The following is a 20,008-nucleotide window of genomic DNA, read 5'->3' as shown; positions in this document are numbered from 1 at the left end:
CACCAGTCATGTACATGTACTGTAAAACTTGTGCCATCTTGTCATGTTCTGTCGGCACTTTACCATTGTTACAGCTTCCACATTAACTTCACACAAATGAACCAAAGAACATTATGCGTTGACAAAGATGACTTTGTCTTCCAAAATATCTGTTCATTCTTCCTTCTATTCAAAGACACTCAGTTATCACTTTGCCGCAAACCACTGATGAACGCTTGTTCAGTGTACACACACAAATTCATGTGACTGTAGCCAATTATTATCATTGGCTATTTGAAATTATCATTTAATCCTTTGATGTCTTCCTTGCTAAAAATCCAAATGTGTAATTCTCTGTGAATAGAGAAATTGGGCACTGGTTGATTAAGCTTTGCGAGGGCATTTTGGAAAGTCGTATGCATGTAAGAAAAAAACAAACATTGAGAATGTGTGAGTGTCAAACACATAAAATGGTTTAAAAAAAAAAAAAAAAAATCTTTTATCAAAGAGAAACTTTTTAGCACCAAAAAACAAACAAACAAAGAATGAAGACTGTCAAAGGAGTGAAAAACTTTAGTTTGCAAACAAATTTATTTACAGTTTTAGTACAGTATGTATAGTAGTTGTCTTTGAGACACTCAGTAACTACATTTCCACATTGACATAACATGAGAATTTTACACGCGTGATACCCATCAGAATGCATGGGGTATGTGAAAGTCACATGAGAATACAAGACAAATTGTTGGGTTCATACATCGGTAAATCCCTTGATAATACATTGTGTAAAATGTGAATACATCCAGCAAAGAGTGATGCAGACATCCCGCGTATGATGGTACATAATTATCACAGAGCCTTGCCACTGGCAGTCCAGGAAAGTAGTATTGGCTCTTTTTAGACTGTCATTCTTACCCTTTCGGGAGGTTTCATCCCACTCTGTACAATTCATGCCCTGGACACAATATCAGCAGCAATCTCAGAAGGCTGCAGTTCTTCATGCATTGGGATGAGAAAAGCAATGATGCCACACACTCTCTGTATCACTTGAAGCAATTTAAATTGTCAGCACATTGGTTTGGTCAGGAATAATATAAAGTAACTTCAGATCTTTCAGGACAGCCTGCAATTTACTGTATACGCTATTATTTTCGCGTACAGATATTTTTGCGAATGAGGTCACAGACACTTTCACAAGATGTTATTTTTGCGAATTGACAGAGGCCTTCATAAGCACACGATTACCTCAGTGCACGGTGACATTTTTCGCGTATTGTTATATTCGCTTTCCAACTGTGATTCACGAAAATTAAACCCTCGCAAAAATAACAGCTTATACAATATGCATAATCATTATAGTTCACATCCAACCACCCCTCCATATTGAATGCAAGGTATGATCTACCCTTGCAGCAATTTTGGCAGCACCTCCTTTACACTCGTTTCTCAGGGCTCAAACAAAACATACGTACAGAAAAAGTGTGATTGCTGCTGCCATCACATTACTGGCATCATGCACTTGAATAACATTTGTACATCAATATGTCATTTGTTACATCTGCCTTTGACAAGAAAGCACCAAACTCTTCCATCTCTTTCTAACACTGCATGTAATGACAAAAGGAGAGAACAAAATTAAGCATCACATATACATTAGTTACTAGAAGCACCAAGCCTTGTTTTGCCTTGCAAAATAAATGCTCAATAAAGTAGATGCCAAGGAAGAATATCAATGTCTTCAAAGTCACCTTTTCAGGTGACCATATATCATCATGTATAATGCCTTGATTTCTATGCATAACAATTTTCTTGATTTGTTTCATTTGCTTGTATTTTCTGTGTCTTAGAATATACAATGTATTCTCCATGGAATATTTTCTTCAAAAATACCAACAAACTATGCAATCTGCATTTTTGCACCAATTACAAATGCATTCTGTATAAGTTCTACACCTAACAGACTATGTATTAACAGTGATGAGTGTGCCTTTGCCAAGCCAACTTACATTCCCAGGAAAAAAACACAAACACAAACAAATGAACAAGAAATGTCGCTATGGCGACTGGTATAGAAAAGCACCTGGCATGAAACTAACACCTTTAGAATGATTTATGGTGCACTGCTAGCGGATTACTAGCAGATTACTTCATTGATGTAAATGGTGCATCCTTGTCGTGTTTCACAGTTGCAAAGATGCAATGAATCATCTTTGTATAAACTTGTATTATTTGTATATAGGACAGATGTCTAAAAGCAGAGTCCTACTTAGGACATTAATGATGTATGTACCTAGAAAAGGAACAATTCCTTATGTACTGGCATGCCAGTAATGATGGAGCAGAAATTAAATACTGCTACAAGTAAATCTGGTGGCTTGTTTTTTGCATTTTACTACTCTTCCACTTTGTAATTTGTACAGATAGACAACTGCACCACAGAAACACAATGCACTGTATCAGTACTCTTAAATTCTCTTTCATAATTTAGCAATTAAAGGGATAGTATAGTTTTGATTGAGACCTAATTTCAGGTTTCTAACATGTTTTTGTGAGATAATGAGAAATTACTTATGAAATATGAAAGAGCATGTAATTCCATGAGGAATTCAACATTTATTTGATGAAAATTGGTTTTGAAATGGCTGAGATATCCAAAACAGAGTGATTCTAATAAAGTGTGGGACCCACATTTTATTATGATCGCTTTGTTTTACTTTGTTTTTGGATGTTTCAGTCATTCCAAACCCGATTTTCATCAAATAAACTTTGAATTCCTCTTAAAATGGTATGCTCTGTACTATTTCATAGGTGTTTTCCTGCAGGAATCTTGCAAAAGGTGAAAAGCCCAATTCTCATCTCCACTCATACTGTACCATCCCTTTAAGCTGATATTTGTAATAGCAGTGGCATTTGAAACTGCTCAGAGGAATTGAACATCAACCAGTGTGTGTGGTTGCTGCTTCACTTTTCAGAGCATTGCATTTCTTTGATAATCGACATCATGATAAGCTCTGTGATTGTCACTGGATGCCAACACATTATATAGATGATGACTGGCGGGGGAGGGAACATACCGAATGTTCCACCCGAAGGGTTTCAAACCCTGAGGGTGGAACGTTTGGTACATGTTCCCGACAACAAAAGTCATCTTATGTTATATTATATGGGTTAGTCAAATACGTCAACATCAACCACCAACAGCACAACACACTCAATAGCTCGCTTGTTGATCACGCAGAGCCAAATGCACTGCGCGCGCGCGGTCCTAGGCCTTCTGTCATTTGTTACGTGAAAATGTTTTCCCAAGGGAGAACATTATAAGAATGTTCGCCCATGGGCGAACATAACGAATGTACCTCCATCACGTGACTGTGTTAAGCCAATCACTAACTGGTATTTGACTAACCCATTTAATATAGTACGATGTAGATGGATATCCCTGGACCATACTGTCAACAAAATACAAACTATGACAATGGAACACATTCATGCAAATTAGTGAGACATTTCACCCAACTTAACATTGAAAAGCATTTTGAATGAAGAGTACTGAATGTAATGCAAATGTTGGAAGACAAGGAGCTTATACCATGATTAATTTAGACTCCCTTTATACATATTCAGGTGATGTCAGCCTTATAAACATTTCTGTGTTCGGTGGGCTAAATAGGCATATGGTTGGTGGAAAGGAAATAAAACAGTATTTTTACATTTCCTATGATAGACATGTGTAACAATAATTGGAGAAAAGGAGTCTCTTCCACGAAACCTGCGGTATTTTTTTTTGGGCAAAAAAAGGACAAAATACTGCAAAGAAGTAACAGTTGGCAATACCTGCGTAATTGACAATCTAATATTCGTGACACATTACTGTATTTGCAGTGTGCCCTCTAGGAAGAGGTGGAAATCTCTCATTCTCTTGCCCAAATGGAACCATCATGCATTCATTCCCATACATGTCAATGATCCCCATTTCCCCTTCTTTTGAAAGCTTCAACAATTAAGTCAATTCATCACTATGGTCATCAAATTTGGCTTTGTCTGCTACTGTCAAAGTGGATATTTTCGCGCGACTTATTTTTCGCGATTGGCCGGGTCAGAAGAGTTTCGCTTGTTTTTAATTCCGCGGGATCAAGACATCACGCACAGGAATGTATGGCAAGCAAAAATATTCGCTTGCTTTTATTTTCGCACTAGTTTCTGGTTGCACTGAATGCGCGAAAATTTCCACTTTTACAGTAATCCATATTAACCCCTACCTCTGAGGTACAAGGCTGAGATGCATAACAGATGCAGACTAGATCACATGACAATACAAGTTACTAAATTGTGCGCTCAACTGGATTTATCAGTCACTCCAGATTTGACAAGGATTTATTTTCCCTTCTTGAAGCTCCCACTGCCCTTCTTGGCCTTCTTGTTAGCAGACCCTTTCAGGGGCTCCGGCTGCAGACAAAAGAAACAAGAGTGAAGACGTAAGCAGTCTTAATAAGTTATCATGATATGATGTACTTCTCACTAACACAAGACATATTCAATTCAACTCACTGCTGCAGGCCCTCTCAATTAAGAAAAGAAAAGAAAAGAAGAAAAAGAAGAAGAAGAAGAAGAAGAAGACAAGGAAAAAGAAGAAAATGCCTGCAAATGGCATATGGGCTTCAGAAATTTAACAGAACCAAACTTAAGCATTTATAAACCATCCCGGATTCAGGAATACACATACACCTCTACACTTCTTTATTTTTCATTTCAGTTATCAGTTAGACTCAATCAAACTGTACTCTCGATGTTTTCTGAGGAAAACTAACAGAGAAGTGAGTTAAAATTTACCTTCCGCTTGGCAGTTGTGGCTGTGACTTTGAAGAAAGAGTCTAGTCTGCCTTGTGTAGCTCCAGACCGAGCTTTCTGCAACTTCTTCACACCATTCCGCATCCTGTCCTCACTATGGCAACCAAAGTAGAACAAATGACACGAGCTCAAGAGAGAATCTCACATAGTACATGACCCCAAGAGCAAGAACCTCACATAGTACATGACCCCAAGAGCAAGAACCTCACATTGTATGTAAAAAACAGTATGAGTTTGAAGTCTCTGGAACATGAAATAAACACTACAAACCCTACTGATCCTGATACTGAAGTTCAAACATTTAGTGTAGAGGACAAGCTGATTCTGCCATAACATGCATTTCCCTAGACTCTTGGCAGAGTACAAAACCTCGCTTCTTTATAGAGTGATCTGAACAATGAACTTGTCAGAAAAAGAAAAACAAAGAACAAAACATCTTTTTAACTGTAACAGTTAAGCTTGTGAACACAGTTCCTTCATAACTTGCTGCCAGACTGGAGAATGTCTCACCAGAAAGTGCATTCACCAGTTTACAGTTATCGTATAAGGCACGCAGTCCACAGTAGCATTTGTGGTACAGTGTACTCATTTTTTTTTTTTTTTAAGATATTACTCAAATTGTAAGATAAAAAATGACTTTTTGAGCTGATTCTCGTGTTCTGTTATCTTTAAGTGAGTAAGAAACTTTCCAGCAAAATCATTAAAATTCCTGTGACAAAGTTATGCTTTATCAAGCTGAGTATCGGCAATCAAAACGGCAATTTCAACAAATCAATGGGTCTTGGACATAACGCCAATATTTACCTGAAGCCTTTTTCGTTGCACATGAACTTGATCAGTTCTTCTTCATCTGGAGCCGTCCACTTCAGCTGATAAGGGGAAAGAAAAAACATATTTAGATTTTAACATCAATCCAGACTGCACAAATTTACAATCATATTGCAAATAGCAATTAACACAGAATCTGACTTTGCTTTGACAGATGCTATTGCTACAAAGACAGTGTCAAGCTGCAAAAAAATTGTGAGGAAAAACTTACGTGAATCAAAGCTGCAAGTTTGGTATGTTCTCTCTCTTTCACTACCTCCATTAAAGGAATCAACGAGGAGTAAATGATAGAACACCCCTTACATAAACTCATCTCCCAAATATCAACAGGAATTATGCAGACATTTCAATAAAGATTGCTTAAAAAACTCTGGCAGTAATCAGCACATATTTTCACAAGCATCCATCTGAGTAATAAGGATAATCGTCACAGTAACACGGATAATCGTCACAGTAACATACATCCTCCGATGATATGATGCTTTCATGTGCAGGGGGAAAGATGACCTTTTGACCTTGGAAATAAATCTGCATTACTTTGTATAATTCTTTCTGTCTAGAGGCAAAACAGATATTATGCGGATGATTGCAGCACTGGAATCATGCTCCGGTCTCGCTCCAATTTTACAACCCAGTAATGCTGATATAATACGCATAGTCAAGTTTGAGCATTTCGAGAAACATATACGTATATTTTTACTTCTCAATCTTGTCTGAAGTGCAAAGTATAAAGCTAGTAAGTGAGTACTCACATCAACTTCATCTCCAGGAGTGACATCAGGTTTTAGGAACAGCTCTCTGGCCTCTTTGAACAACCAATCTTCTGGTGGTTCATATTTCTGTAGGGAAAAAGTACAACAACAAGCTTAAAACACTAAAAGAAAAATATCTGACAGACTGGCTTAGTGAGTTCAAACGCTTGATGATGCAGGGAAACTGAGCTAAATTGAGGTTATCAGGGCTGCCAATGTTACACAATAACTGGTATCTTTTCAAAAGGTAACAACCACATATCCTTCATTAAATACAAGCATATGACTACACATTACAAACAAGAATTAGCACCTATGCTTACAGTCCGTTTATGCTCCTTTAATTTGTTACTGCAAAAAGACTATGAAAAAAAAAGCTGATCAGTTTGTTCTTTGCACTCATCAAAAATGGAAGCACAGTCGGACAAATCTTGTCGGGCTGCCATGCATCACAGCAGGCAAAAATAAGCAGTGAATCACAGAGATTATTTACATTCTGTTATCTTGACACAGGGAGATTATGAAGTTTTCAGGATGTCTTCAGAGAAATGGGGAAGGTCTGAACAAGACATCTAGATATACTGGAATGAATACGTATCATTGCTTGTAACCTGTACCCTGTAGTTTTCTGCATTGTGGGTCAGGATTTGTTGGGAGTGTCAGGTGAATGTCTGCATCACAAAGGATTTACCACATCACACATTCACGTCATTATTTTTGTGTCATACTCTAAGTGGCTGACTGGAGGGGGATTTTTATGAAGCAAGCCGACACTGGTTGAGATTCCAGTGAGTTTTTTTACGAAAGATGCAACTTTTAATTTTTCTCTTTAATTGAATTAACATGTTCCTGTCCACTGCCAGTAGAATTAAGTAACTGAAAAGATATTGGTGTGTGCATGATGCGGTTAATTTAACGTAAATGAATTACACAGTAACCATGGGGAAACTAACATTTTCTACACCTTTGATTAAGGTGATTTTCTTTTTTCCCATGCCACATCGGACTTGTGGGGACCTTACTGTATGAATTCATTTATAATGACAGTAATCAGATGATTCAACCACTTACTGATGTGTCTATCTTAGCGAGTATCTTCTCGATTGAGCCATGGTTCTTGATGAGTTCATACGCCCGCTTCATTCCGATGCCTTTGATGGTCCCGCAGTAGTCACAGCCCATAAGGATGCAAAGGTCGACGAACTATGTAGTCAAGTTTACAAGAGAAAAAAAGTCTATGGCCCGAATTCACGAAGGTGGTACAAATGAAACCATGGTTTAAACCAAGGACAAAAACCATGGAGCGCCAGGTGTCGCATGGAATATTACGTTACGAAATCAGTCATTTCGTCGATGAAATGATTATTTTGTAACGAAATAACAACATTTTGTAACTAAATGAACATTTCGTCCACGAAATGATAATTTCGTTAACGAAGCGGTCATTTTGTCGACGAAATGACCAATTTCGTAGCGAAATATTCCGTGCGATACTTGGCGCTCCATGGTTTTTGTCCATGGTTTAAACCATGGTTTCATTTGTACCACCTTCGTGAATTCGGGCCTTTATGTTCAAATCAGATATTATGACTTGAGCTCTTCTCAACATTTATCCTGATATGCATGCATTAAAGGGTGTGTACAGTTCTGGTCGAGGTGAGGATTTAACTTTTAACGTTTTGCGAGATATTCAGAAACTACTCTATGAGATGTCAAAGAGCATGCAGTTCTAAGGGGTATCAAAAGTTTATTCGATGAAAATCGGTTTTTAAATGGCTGAGATATCCAAAAACAAGGTGAAACAAAGAGATCCTAATAAAGTTGTGGCATGTCGCCTTTTATTATTAGCACTTTTTTGGATATCTCGGCCAATTGAAAACCAATTTTCATCGAATAAACGTTGAATCCTTCTTAAAATTACATGCTCTTTCATATTTCATAAGAGGCATTTTATTATCTCACTTAGGAATGTTCAAAACATGAATCCCCACCTCAACCAGTACTGTACAGTCCCTTTAAACAAGACAGAGCTACTTGGTGGCTCAGCTGCATGATAAATTGATGTGACTTTTGTCAATGAAATTCTCATGTGTGACTTCCAACTGGTCTTTAAATATCACATCAATAATGCATAAATCAAGTGGAAATGAAACGGATGGAATTTATGATCACTTGACACTCCACTACCAGGAGGACATTCTTACCTGGTCCCTGTCCAGACCAAGACCATCGACAACCCTCTGATAAGTGAACTCTTGGATGGGCATCTTCCTGAATGGGCACAGTGAGAAAGAATAAATCTTTTTTTTTTTTTTTTTCCCAGCAATTGGAGGGCAACAACCAATTTGAAATGACATAAGGGTATGTGTGCGTGTGTGTGTGTGTGTGTGGGTGTGTCTGCATGTTTGATCAGGAACGAAGTTTCTCCTTTTTACCCTACTTGTCAATCTATACTGACCATTAAATAAGGTAAATACAGACTAAAAGAAACTCACAGACAAATAAGGAGGAAGGTAACAGCAGGAACAATCTATGCAAGACTATGTGATTGCCAATTACAAGTATGGCATACATACTTGAAAAGGAAATTTACAATTAAAATAACAGATGCAGTAGTTTTGACATACATCAATGCAATGCTACAGAAGTATACCAGGTACATCCAACCTCTCCTGTATACAAAAACACTAAAGACAACACTGCACATTTGTGGACTTATTTCTATACATTTTCATAACAGGCCTGTTATTTTCAAAAATACCACAAGGAAAAAAAAAATCAAAACATAGCAAACATACTGATGCACGCTTAAAAAACATAAGAAACTAAATATATAAATATTTTGTTCATTTTTGTATCAGAATGGGGAAATTGCACACAAAGTATGCAAACTGAAATGTAAAAAAAAATCATATTCTTCATTCAGAGGCATTTTTACTTCTTTAGAAGAAGATAAACACACTAAATATAGTGAAAACACACTAATTTGTAGCAGTGCCAACAACCATGGATATCAACAATGTACCTGGCTTCGCTGGCAGTTAAGTGTCTGAGCAGAACGGAGGATCCGAAGGTCAAGGCGTCCATGTCTTCAGTACCCACAGCAAACACCTTCCCTGTCTTGACCAGCTCACAGCACTGTGCCTCTGCCTCACCAGGTGCCTGCAGATGTATGGATTAAACACTGTTCTATTAAAACATATGTTACCTTTTCAGAGGTGCAATAAAACAATTGACATTGCTGGCAATGTCTTTTGGATATCACATTAGTGACATGAAAACATGCAAATTATACTCAGTCTAGGGAAAGGTGCATTCCAATCTTTTTATGTTGATCACATTTTGTACTTTAGCAATGATTGACAAATGAAGTCACCAGCAGAATCGTGGTTTGGAAGTTGTTTTTTTTTTTTAGGTTTTTTTTTTTTTTTTGTAGGCATATCCAAGTAAACTGAAGAAAAAAACAGCAGAAAACTTATACAAATATTGTCCCACATACTTTTGATATTTATTTGGCCACATGAGTGATGTTGAGGGTATCATGGATCAATACATGTCAACATGCATTTGCATTGCATAGTTCCTTCTTCAGGAATGATATCGAGGTTTGTTGAAAAAATCAAAAAGATCAAAATTTTCAGGTGATTTTGATACATGAAAAAAGCAAAATGTGTGTAGATTTGAGGAAAAAAAAATGAAATAAGATTTAAATCTACAGAATGTCATGCCTGCTTTTTGAAGGTGTGGTGTTTTAAGGACCACTGACCTTGACGTAAGGGATCCCCATGAGTTTCAGGAGCTTTTGGCACTCCTCGTTGTGCTGCTGCGTGACCTTCACCAGGCGCCTCTCAAACTTGTTCACATTCTCCTGGTCCCCTTGTTCTTTGGCCTTCTCCAGCTCCTTCTCCGCCTCGGCTCTTCGCTCCTGTCTCTTCACCAGCTCTCCTGACTTCAGCTCGGGGGGCTTCCCATCAAACACATAACTGCATGGTTAACAAAATAAAGGGTCAGATACTGTATAACAAGGAAACTTTGCATGCATTTTGATTTCGCGAATTTTGCAAGAGCCAACATTTGCAAAATTAAAATGCAGGCGAAAGTCCTTGACTACACTATATGCTATGAATGCCAGTAGCCATTCCTGATAATTTCATGCTGTGAGAACAGCTGTCGGCTCAAAGTCGCAAAATTTTCAGGCCGCGAATAGATTGTGTTACTAACAGCATTGAAGGCATAGTGCCTCCTGACAGTATCGTCAAAGGGAAGATGCAGGAATCACACTCTAGCTATATTCGGTCCTCACAATATATGTGATAGAGCTACCTCCAAAATGGGCAAACTTGGGAGTGCAGGCTGTGGACTTTACTTATACCAAATCTAGCTTTCCCTGCTGGTATGTGTCTGAGAAGCACATAAGCTCCAAAGGTCATCATGGCACCCAAGTATTTACACTTTCTGAGTCTCCTTAATACTCTTTGCATTCCTAATAACTCATCATTAAACTAGAATTGTAGCTAGGTGTAATATTTTCACGAAAAGAAGCTTACAGATCAGTCAGTCCGCAGCACGTATGCTAATGAGCCGATCCGGCAAGATTTATTCAGCACTCTCGTTGACGATCTTTGCGTTCGAAAGGTGTCTCGTCGTGCGAGATTTTGCGAGACTTTGATAGGGCTATGGTTTTCACAGTGTAGCGACTTGTACATACATTCGTCATGGCTACAAGTCACGGTAAACTGTTTTCCAGACTTTGATCTTTATTTTGATACTAAATTTGCCTATAACATCGGATCTTATCATGACTATATAATCAGTTGATTTTGCGTAAATTTTACCTGCTTTTCACGGAAGATTTTGTCATCTAAAGTTCTTTTTTGGTTCCTGACCGGATTAAGAAACTGTTGTTTCTGATTTTGGCTTTTTCGTAGAGAGGAAACTTAGATACTCATCATATATTGGAGTCAAGGAGACGCAAGCATGATTTATACTAGTTTTTCCGTTTTCAAATGTCTGTAAAATTCACTCCTAAGCCAGAAGTATGCTCCGCACAAAGTGTACAGTGGTGCGAAAGAGCTCTCTCATTGGACAGTGCGTGCGTTCAGCGCTTGAACTACACGCGTGCCAAGAAACCGCAAGTGGCATGAAACCGTTATGTAGCAGCGTAATGACGTAATGCAAGCGCTGAGTGCAGGCGCTGTCCAATGAGAGAGCTTACTCTTGAGATTGCACGGTTTCAAGCTGATCAGCACTGACATCGATGTATATTTTACTGGTTCCTGACCGGATTAAGCAACAAATTGTCAAGATATTTACATGGATACAAAGATTAGGAGATGGACTACCAAGTAAAGCATTTTCATTGAGACGCAAGGTGAATTTGGTATTTTTTTGACGTCTTGAAAGTGTACTGCACGAATTACTTTTTTCATCATTTTTCAAGCTCAAATTACGCTATGATATTTTTCATTTACAATAATTTGAGTAACATGTGACGATAGTTTACATATTTTCCTTGAATTTGATACCAAATTTGTGAACATAAGGTGTATTTTTGTAGCCGAAAGCCCAAGGACAAAATCCCCTTACGCAGCTCATTACGTATGCAAGCCTAAAGCGGGCTTGCATACGAGTTGAATAAATACGAGCGAATTATCGGGTGCTGCGGACTGACTGAGATGCCGCATTTCACTAAACAATATGGGGCCTCATAACAAGAGTGATATCAAAGGTAAATCATTCTGATGTTTGTTTGTTTTTGTTTTTAAAGTAAAATTTAAATGTACAATAATTGTAAAGTATCAGCACAAAAAGACATAATAAGCTTGCAACAATTAGTAAGTCAGACCATCCTTTCAAACCATCCTTACTTTACATCATTTTCTTGCATAGTTGACCAGAGAAACTGGCAAGTATCTGATACAACACTGGATCAGAATGCAAAGGAACCACTAATTCAAGATTCAAGTATCCAATGTGAAAAAACAGCCTAAATGAGGAACAGTGAGAACAGGTGCTGCTGTATTGGAACAGGTTTGACACTGATTTGTGAGAGGACTGAAGTGTCTTTTATTTGCATCAAAGATCTGCAAGAGGCCAGAACCTTCTATTAACTGTTGTACACTAGTACAAGATGTTCCCTGTTAACTAAAGCTTGGTGTTAGATGACAGAAGTACTTATTTCTGTATTTGTAAACTCACCATGGCTTGAGACCATTTTCCACCATTCTGATCGTTCGGTAGAACATTCCCATCAAGTGACTGTAAAAAAAGAAGAAGAAGATTTTGAAAAAAAGCCAAAAGAGAAAAGTGATAACTACACAATTTGACTTAGTGTATTTTTTGACACGCAATGGTTTTCAAGAAAGCCATGAAGAGACATTTTGATGAGTATGAAAATCACTGACACAAAAGCATCATGGCCAGGAGCTGCTATACAGTCGTATATTGTATACTGTATCAGGACAATTACCCCCCCTGAGGAAGATTACCCCCTGGCTAAATACTGGTTAGGCTTTGAGTTAGAGTTAGGATTAGGTTCAGGATTAGAATTAGGGTTAGATTCAGGAGAAGGGTCTGGGGTAATTGTCCAGGGGGGTAATTGCCCTAGAACCATTTGTTCATTTGTGCTTAAATCAGACCTCCCAACCTTTCTGCTAGAAAAATAGGGATGATTTGGCACAAAAGTAGGAAAGAAAGAAGACTTCTCATAGGAATGTGTTGTAAAATTATCAAGAAAAATAGGAAAATCTGATTAAAACGAGCAGGGAATGGTCAAAATTCAGAATGGTTGGGAAGTCTGTTAAATCCTTTGTAACACTGAATATTCTTTGCTGGTTGTGGTTAGAAATTGACAATTCAGTGAACTTTGACTTTGACTGGTCAATGCCAGCATTTCATGCAAATCATTGTCTACTTATTCAATCCTTCCAATCAAATTACAGGTCAAAAGACTTGAATAGCACAAGTTATGGTTGGAATTTTCAGCCAAAGGCCTAAAGCATGTGACTCTTACAGCTACCAGAATGCTTTTATAAGACATACATGTCATACTAGTGTGTTGGGGCAGTGTGTCTGGAAATCCCCTCTGTAATATCAAAAGTGGCTATGGCCAGGCAACTGCTTTGACAACGTAAACCAATTGAGCATAAGTCTCAGATACTTTTATACCTTGTTGTTTCTCCCTCCTCATTTGTGAGCACTGAACCATCTTGCCTCACAGCAATCAGGAATTGGTATATACACATGGAGGCATCAATCGCTATCTTGCGCCCTGAAAGCATAATAAGAGAAACAAAATATTGGTGCCATGTACAACATTACATTAGGAGTTACATACAAGTGCAACATCTTTCAGGAGAATACCTATAGACAATTCTATAGTGGTATGATGCAGAAACAAGAGTTTGCACTACTCAAACACACACATTTAGTCACAACCATTCTCTATAGGATCTACAGTTCGCAGGCCCTATCATAAATTCATCTTCTTTGAGGGCAATGTGCCTCTTTCACTTCCACCAACTATGGCAGATATCAGTTGGTCTTTTTTTTTTTTTTTTTAATTTTTTACCCCTGCTCTTTGACTTTATGAAATGGCTTGCTTTGCGTATATATAGCTCTCCTACATGCATGCCCACGATCTTATCCACACACATGGTCTTGAAACCATTCAGAAATGACAGCTCCTGTTGAAAGGTATAAAAAGTACTAAAATCTGAGTTCTATTTTTCTTCTCTTTTTAAATTTTTGGTGGCTGTCTCAAAAGGAATTCTTGCTGAAGGGGATCCATGCAACAAGAACCTCTACTTGAGTCTCCCAGCCCCAGGTAATTTTACAACTTACCGTACAGCACTACACCCTGCTACGGTCAAGTCAGCCATCTGTTTAATGCACAGAGTGGCAATTATGGCTATGGGAAAGAAAACAAGGCGATGCTTCTTTCACACACAGGCCACACCCTTGAAACAGGTAAATAGGTAACTCTTATTTGAATCTTTACCAAACCCAACATATCACTGTATGAATACCGACACTGGTCTCTTTCTAACTAAAGCTTCAGTCACATAAAAACACGGATCCTCTAGGATCTACACGGCGATCCCCGGATCATGTCGGCGATGATCCGGGGAGTTCCAGGACAGTTTTGGACCATACCGGATTGCTCTGTGTCTGCCAACCTCCAAAAACTGCCGTGTTGGCTTCCCTGCCGGACATCCACGGACCTACACGGATGCCCAAGGCGTCTACACGGATCTCTCCTCGGATCACCTAGGATCAGATCCAGGGTGATCCGGCATGTAAATGTGACTGGGGCCTTAGACTAGTCTTTTTTCCCCCCTTTTTTTTTTGTTTAGAGAGAGAAATTAAACTTGAAAACAAACAAACAAAAAAAGCAGCTGTACCTGGTATGGTACCCAGGTAAATCTACTAGACTAGGTTCTACTGCAAAAAGGCACTTTAGAGTCTATTGCCTTAAAAATGTGCCAATCTTTCTAGAGAGAGTAGAACGTTACTGCAATGCAGTGGCGAATCCAGATGGGGGTGCACCGGGTGCGCACTCCCCTTATTTTTTTGTTAAAAATTAAAAACAAAAGAAATAGGGTAAGGGCACCAGTATTCGGTCAGCCCCCGGTATTCGGTCACTTATCACTAGTCACCAGCCAGTAAGTTCAACTGTCACAACACACGCAAATCACATTAATTCACATACTTCCACACTCATTCACAACAGGAAACTCCCTTAGCCCTCTCCAAAAATCCATCCAAAATCCCAAATTTTACCGTCAAAAGTGCAGAATCGGCGCTACTTTCCAAAAGCGCGCGCGGATAAGGCCCAGTTTTAAGAATACGGGTCGCCGAAAAAGCGCTAAAAATCGAGAAATACGCCGTTCTCTCGCGGGATTTTTCGATTATCGCAAGCTTGGAGTGTAATGGTATCCTCAAAAACGCAAAAGAAAAACAAAATTTCCGTACGTGCCGATACAGTGTCCCAATGTACAAGGGTTGAATGCAAGTGCCGAGACCCCAGTATTCGGTCACCAACGGTCGCCGCAACGTCCCCGATGCAATTTTGCGCCAACAAGGTAGCGCGCGCGCATTTTTCAGCTGCCTTGAATACGCATTGACTTTGAACGCGCACATCGCGTGACCAAATACTGGAGCCGGTGACCGTATACTGGGGAATTTTCAAGGTGAAATATTTCGGGATTTTGTGCAATTCTGTGAGATATATATTTAACAAAATGAAAGTTGAGATTAAAGAAATTTGATATATTTCACATATATTGCTGTAGATGTGATGTATGTATGTATTAATTTAGTTTGAAAAATATTGCAAAAAAGCTTAAGGACGTTCCTCAGTTGAGTTCGTGCGCATCCTAGCTGCGCAGGTGTCAGTGACGTAACAAAGAGCGTAGAAGCGCACGCACGAGTGATGAGCTGAGCTAGCTGAGCTGAGCAGCTGCTAGTAGATCGAGCTAGAGTGTGGTATGTGTACGTACGGATACCCGACAGCTCCCCACCGCGGCCGCGCCGGGCAGCCGCGCTGGGCGGCCTCGCTCGGCTCGCGTGCCGACTGTACGCGTTACAATCTGTACATACCACGCAAAGTTCAGCGGTCCGAGCCGCGCATATATGGTCATTGTAGCACAACACTGATTGACGGAATCGCGAAGCTTGGAAGTGGAACAGAGCTGTTTCCATTTTCAATCCATAGATCTGTTTTGTGACATGAAGTTCATTATCCGGTCACCAACATGGTATTCTAGGTCGAGTGCTAAGGTACCAAGGGCCTATAGGCCCTAGTCGGGGTCTAAGGCTCACTAGTCTATTGGACTAGGTGTTAAAACAACAACAACAACAACAACAACAACAACAACAACAATAACAACAACAACAACAAAACAAGCATATGACAAACATTTCATCCTTAGGTCTAGCAGCTAAAACAATCTGAGTGTCTGTTAAAATCTAAATTAGATCTAAACTTGTCATTACTAGTAATACAAAATATTGGGTTTTTTTTATTTTTGGTTACAAAATACAAGGTCACGAAAGTGTTATCAAACAAGAATATTCATCACTTTCACCATTCATATATTATTTTTTTTTATTACCAAATCTAGTGTTATCAAACAAGAATATTCATCACTTTCACCATTCATATATTATTTTTTTTATTACCAAATCTGGTGTAACAAAAGGAGAATCAATTTTTTTTTTCGGGGGGGGGGGGGGGGGGGGAGGTACTTCTCCATACTTTTTGAGCTTACAACACGCACTTTACCAACCACTGCAACAACCAACACATGCAATCTACAATCAACGTCATTGTATTAAGATTTGTTTTTCATTTGGAGGACCGTCAGACTAATGCCAAAACTCCCATTTCCTTATATTCATTCTTCTTCCTCCATTATCACTTTTTGTATTATACATGGTTACAGCAAGTGGGTAAAACAAACAAACAAACAAGCGTGCATATCAATAATATGGAGTTTTCCACGCTTGCATCCACATAATATCGTTATGGCTGTGGAAGGGAAATGATAACAAAAACGCACATGGACCTTTCTTTCTGAACATTTTTCACCATATCACTGCAATTGTGACATGTTTTTTTGTTTGTTTGTGTGTGTGTTTTTTTGTTTTTGTTTTTTTTTTAAAGAAAATGGGGTTTCGAGTGAACCGCATGAAATTCATGCATCCTAGCAGGGTATATCCCTGCATTGGTTCCTGACCAGATTTGGGGGTCTTACGATGATTTCCGTCGCAAGGAGGCTCTGCTAGCACTAAAACGAGCATTAAGTAACCCTTCTTCTACAATTTGATAAAGTTTCGTAAAATTGACATGGGTATTGAATGTACAGCATGACATTCACGAACCCCACCTATAATCAGGACACCCACGAGAGGTTTATAACCAGATTTTGGGGTCCGGTGAGGTGATTTCTATCATCTGGGGATGCTGCCAGCACAAAAATTAGGACATGAACCCCCACTTTTTATTGTTTTTCTGGAATTAGTAAGCCTTCTTCTATAATTTGGCAAAGTTTCGTGAAAATGACATGGGTTTTGAATGAACAGCTAGCATAAGTTTTATGAACCCACTTGTCAGGGTATCCCTGCGTAGGTTCTTGACCAGATTTTGGGGACTATACGATGATACATGTCGCATGGGGGCGCTGCTAGCACAAAAACGAGCACATGAACCCCAACTTTCAATTATTTTTCTGGAATTAGTAAGCCTTCGTCTACAATTTGGTCAAGTTTGGTGAAATTGACATGGGTTTTGAATGAACAGCATAAGCCTAATGAACTCATCTTGTCAGGGCATCCCTGCATAGGTTCCTGACCAGATTTTGGGGACTTACGATGATATATGTCGCATGAGGGCGCTGCTAGCACAAAAACGAGCTCATGAACCCCCACTTTTAATTATTTTTCTGGAATAAGTAAGTCTTCTTCTACAATTTGGTGAAGTTTCGTGAAATTGACATGGGTTTTGAATGTACAGCATGAGATTTATGAACCCACCCTGTCAGGGCGACCCTTATATTCCTGACCAGATTTGGGGGTCTTACGTTGGTGTATGTCGCATGGGGGCGCTGCTAGCACGAAAATGAGCACATGAACCCCCACTTTTCATGGTTTTTCTGGAATCATTAGGCCTTTTTCTACAATTTGGTGCAGTTTCGTGAAAATGACATGGGTTTTGAATGTACAGCATGAGATTTATGAACCCACCCTGCCAGGGCGTCCATGCGTAGGTTCCTGACTAGATTTTGGGGTCGTACTATAGTATATGTCGCATGGGGGCGCTGCTAGCACAAAAACGAGCACATGAACCCCCACTTTTGATTGTTTTTCTGGTATTAGTGAGCCTTTTTCTACAATTTGGTCAATTTTCATGAATTTGACATGGGTTTTGAATGTACAGCATAAGTTTTATGAACCCACCATGTCAGGGCATCCCTGCATAGGTTCCTGACCAGATTTTGGGGACTTACGATGATTATGTCGCATAGGGGCGCTGCTAGCACAAAAACGAGCACATGAACCCCTACTTTTGATTGTTTTTCTGGAATAAGTAAGCCTCTGTCTACAATTTGGTAAAGTTTCGTGAAATTGACATGGGTTTTGAATGTACAGCATAAGTTTTATGAACGCTGTCCTTTTGCTCACCCCTAACAGAAAACGTCGATGAGAAGGATTTGAGAGATTTCGGTGTTTTCTGCCGCGTGAGGGCGCTGTTTGCTGAAGAATGAGAGTGTAAACCCTAACTTTAAAACCTTTTCCTCGTTTTGCGTACCCTTTTCTGCAATTCTTGCAAATTTGGAGAAAATAACGTGGATTTTGAAAGAATTATGGGGATTTACGTTTGTCATTGCAGATTTTGTTGCCAATCATGGTCTTGATCATGTAACGCTATCATTTTGGTACAGGACGGCAGATTAGTCATATTCTTCAAAGTCCCGTAGAAGAAAAACAAGCACATGAACCTATGGTTTTATTTACATATTTGGGCTTCGGATGGGTCAAAGTTACGGTATGGAAAGTTTCAAGAAAATGACATGGATTTCACTTTAACTGAGGAACGTCCTTAAGTGACCGAATACTGGGGATGTTACCCTAAAAGGAAAAATGGGGGCACGAACCCCCCCCCCCCCCCCTCCACTGAATTCCTGGATCTGCCCCGTTTCTGGTTCACCAGTACAGACGAACAGTGATTTCCCACTGTATGAGTGACATCGGATCATTCATACAACACATACGAAGCATTGGTGGGGTATTCTGCAATTAAGCCCAGTTGACAATAACCTTCAGTTTATTTGTTATTCAAATTTTGTAATTTTCATTTTTTCAGTCTCTAGGTTCTACGAAAAGTAAAACCCCTAACGTTAACCTGGTAACATTAATATAAATGTTAGGCTCCCTAAGTTGTTAGAGTCTAGATTCTAGTCTAAACTTGATTTGTTCAAACGCTTGATCCATGTTGCATGTTGATCTGATTTCTTGCTTAGCATTTTTATTTCATGACAGGATTTGATTAAACAAACATTAGAAAATCTAAATTTAAACTTTACAGTGACAGTGAAGACTGTCTATGCTGTCGAACTTTGTCACCACTCACAATAAGTCACATGTTTTATTAATTTAGAATCTATTATTAGGTCACTCACCAAATAAACTTTTCATTTCGCTCTCCTTAATGGCTCCCGGTGCGCAGTCGGCGATCAATCTGGCGAGATTGTGAATTCCCATGTTTACACTTACAGATCAACGGGTAAAATCCTCTACAACAACTGCTGAAGACGGCTTAGAACACCCACGCTCGTTAGTGAAACCCTGCTGTTTTGGGCTAAATCAAAGGTGGATCTTTGGCTAAATCAACCAGCTTATCCCGATCCGGTCCCGATCCCGCTAGCTGTCATTAACGTATAGCCAGGTATCCTACGTATACACGCGATTGACGCGACGATATCGATGCAATCTTTATGTGAGTCGTTCGGGAGTGCACAAGTACATGTGTACAGTATTGACATGCCTTGGGCGCGCCAAAACTTCGCGGTTCAAGCGCATGTGTTTGTTCATAACAACGC

General features: G+C 39.2%; 1 protein-coding gene across 1 annotated transcript; it reads right to left on the bottom strand.

Moving 5' to 3' along the window:
- Positions 1-551: 551 nt before the first annotated feature.
- Positions 552-19,794, bottom strand: LOC140233411 (flap endonuclease 1-like). The gene is made up of 11 exons (XM_072313517.1): positions 19,589-19,794; positions 13,575-13,677; positions 12,606-12,665; positions 10,174-10,390; positions 9,433-9,569; positions 8,612-8,678; positions 7,479-7,610; positions 6,408-6,494; positions 5,632-5,696; positions 4,810-4,921; positions 552-4,425 (listed from the first exon to the last, which is right to left on the bottom strand). The coding sequence occupies exons 1-11, from the start codon at positions 19,668-19,670 to the stop codon at positions 4,354-4,356; spliced, it is 1,134 nt and encodes a 377-aa protein (XP_072169618.1). The 5' UTR covers positions 19,671-19,794; the 3' UTR covers positions 552-4,353.
- Between the last annotated feature and the right edge of the window lie 214 nt (positions 19,795-20,008).

This window comes from Diadema setosum, chromosome 9 (genome assembly GCF_964275005.1).
Source record: "Diadema setosum chromosome 9, eeDiaSeto1, whole genome shotgun sequence".
NCBI classification, from domain to species: domain Eukaryota; kingdom Metazoa; phylum Echinodermata; class Echinoidea; order Diadematoida; family Diadematidae; genus Diadema; species Diadema setosum.
The sequence above is the reverse complement of the archived record's forward strand: the minus strand, read 5'-3'. Positions and strand labels throughout refer to the sequence as shown.

Coding starts and splice junctions, on each gene's coding strand:
- LOC140233411 (XM_072313517.1), bottom strand. CDS start 19,670: ATGGGAATTCACAATCTCGCCAGATTGATCGCCGACTGCGCACCGGGA. Junction 12,666..13,574: donor GAGGAGGGAGAAACAACAAG/GTATAAAAGTAT, acceptor CTTTTTTTACAG/TCACTTGATGGGAATGTTCT. Junction 4,922..5,631: donor TGCAACGAAAAAGGCTTCAG/GTAAATATTGGC, acceptor TGGTTGCCATAG/TGAGGACAGGATGCGGAATG.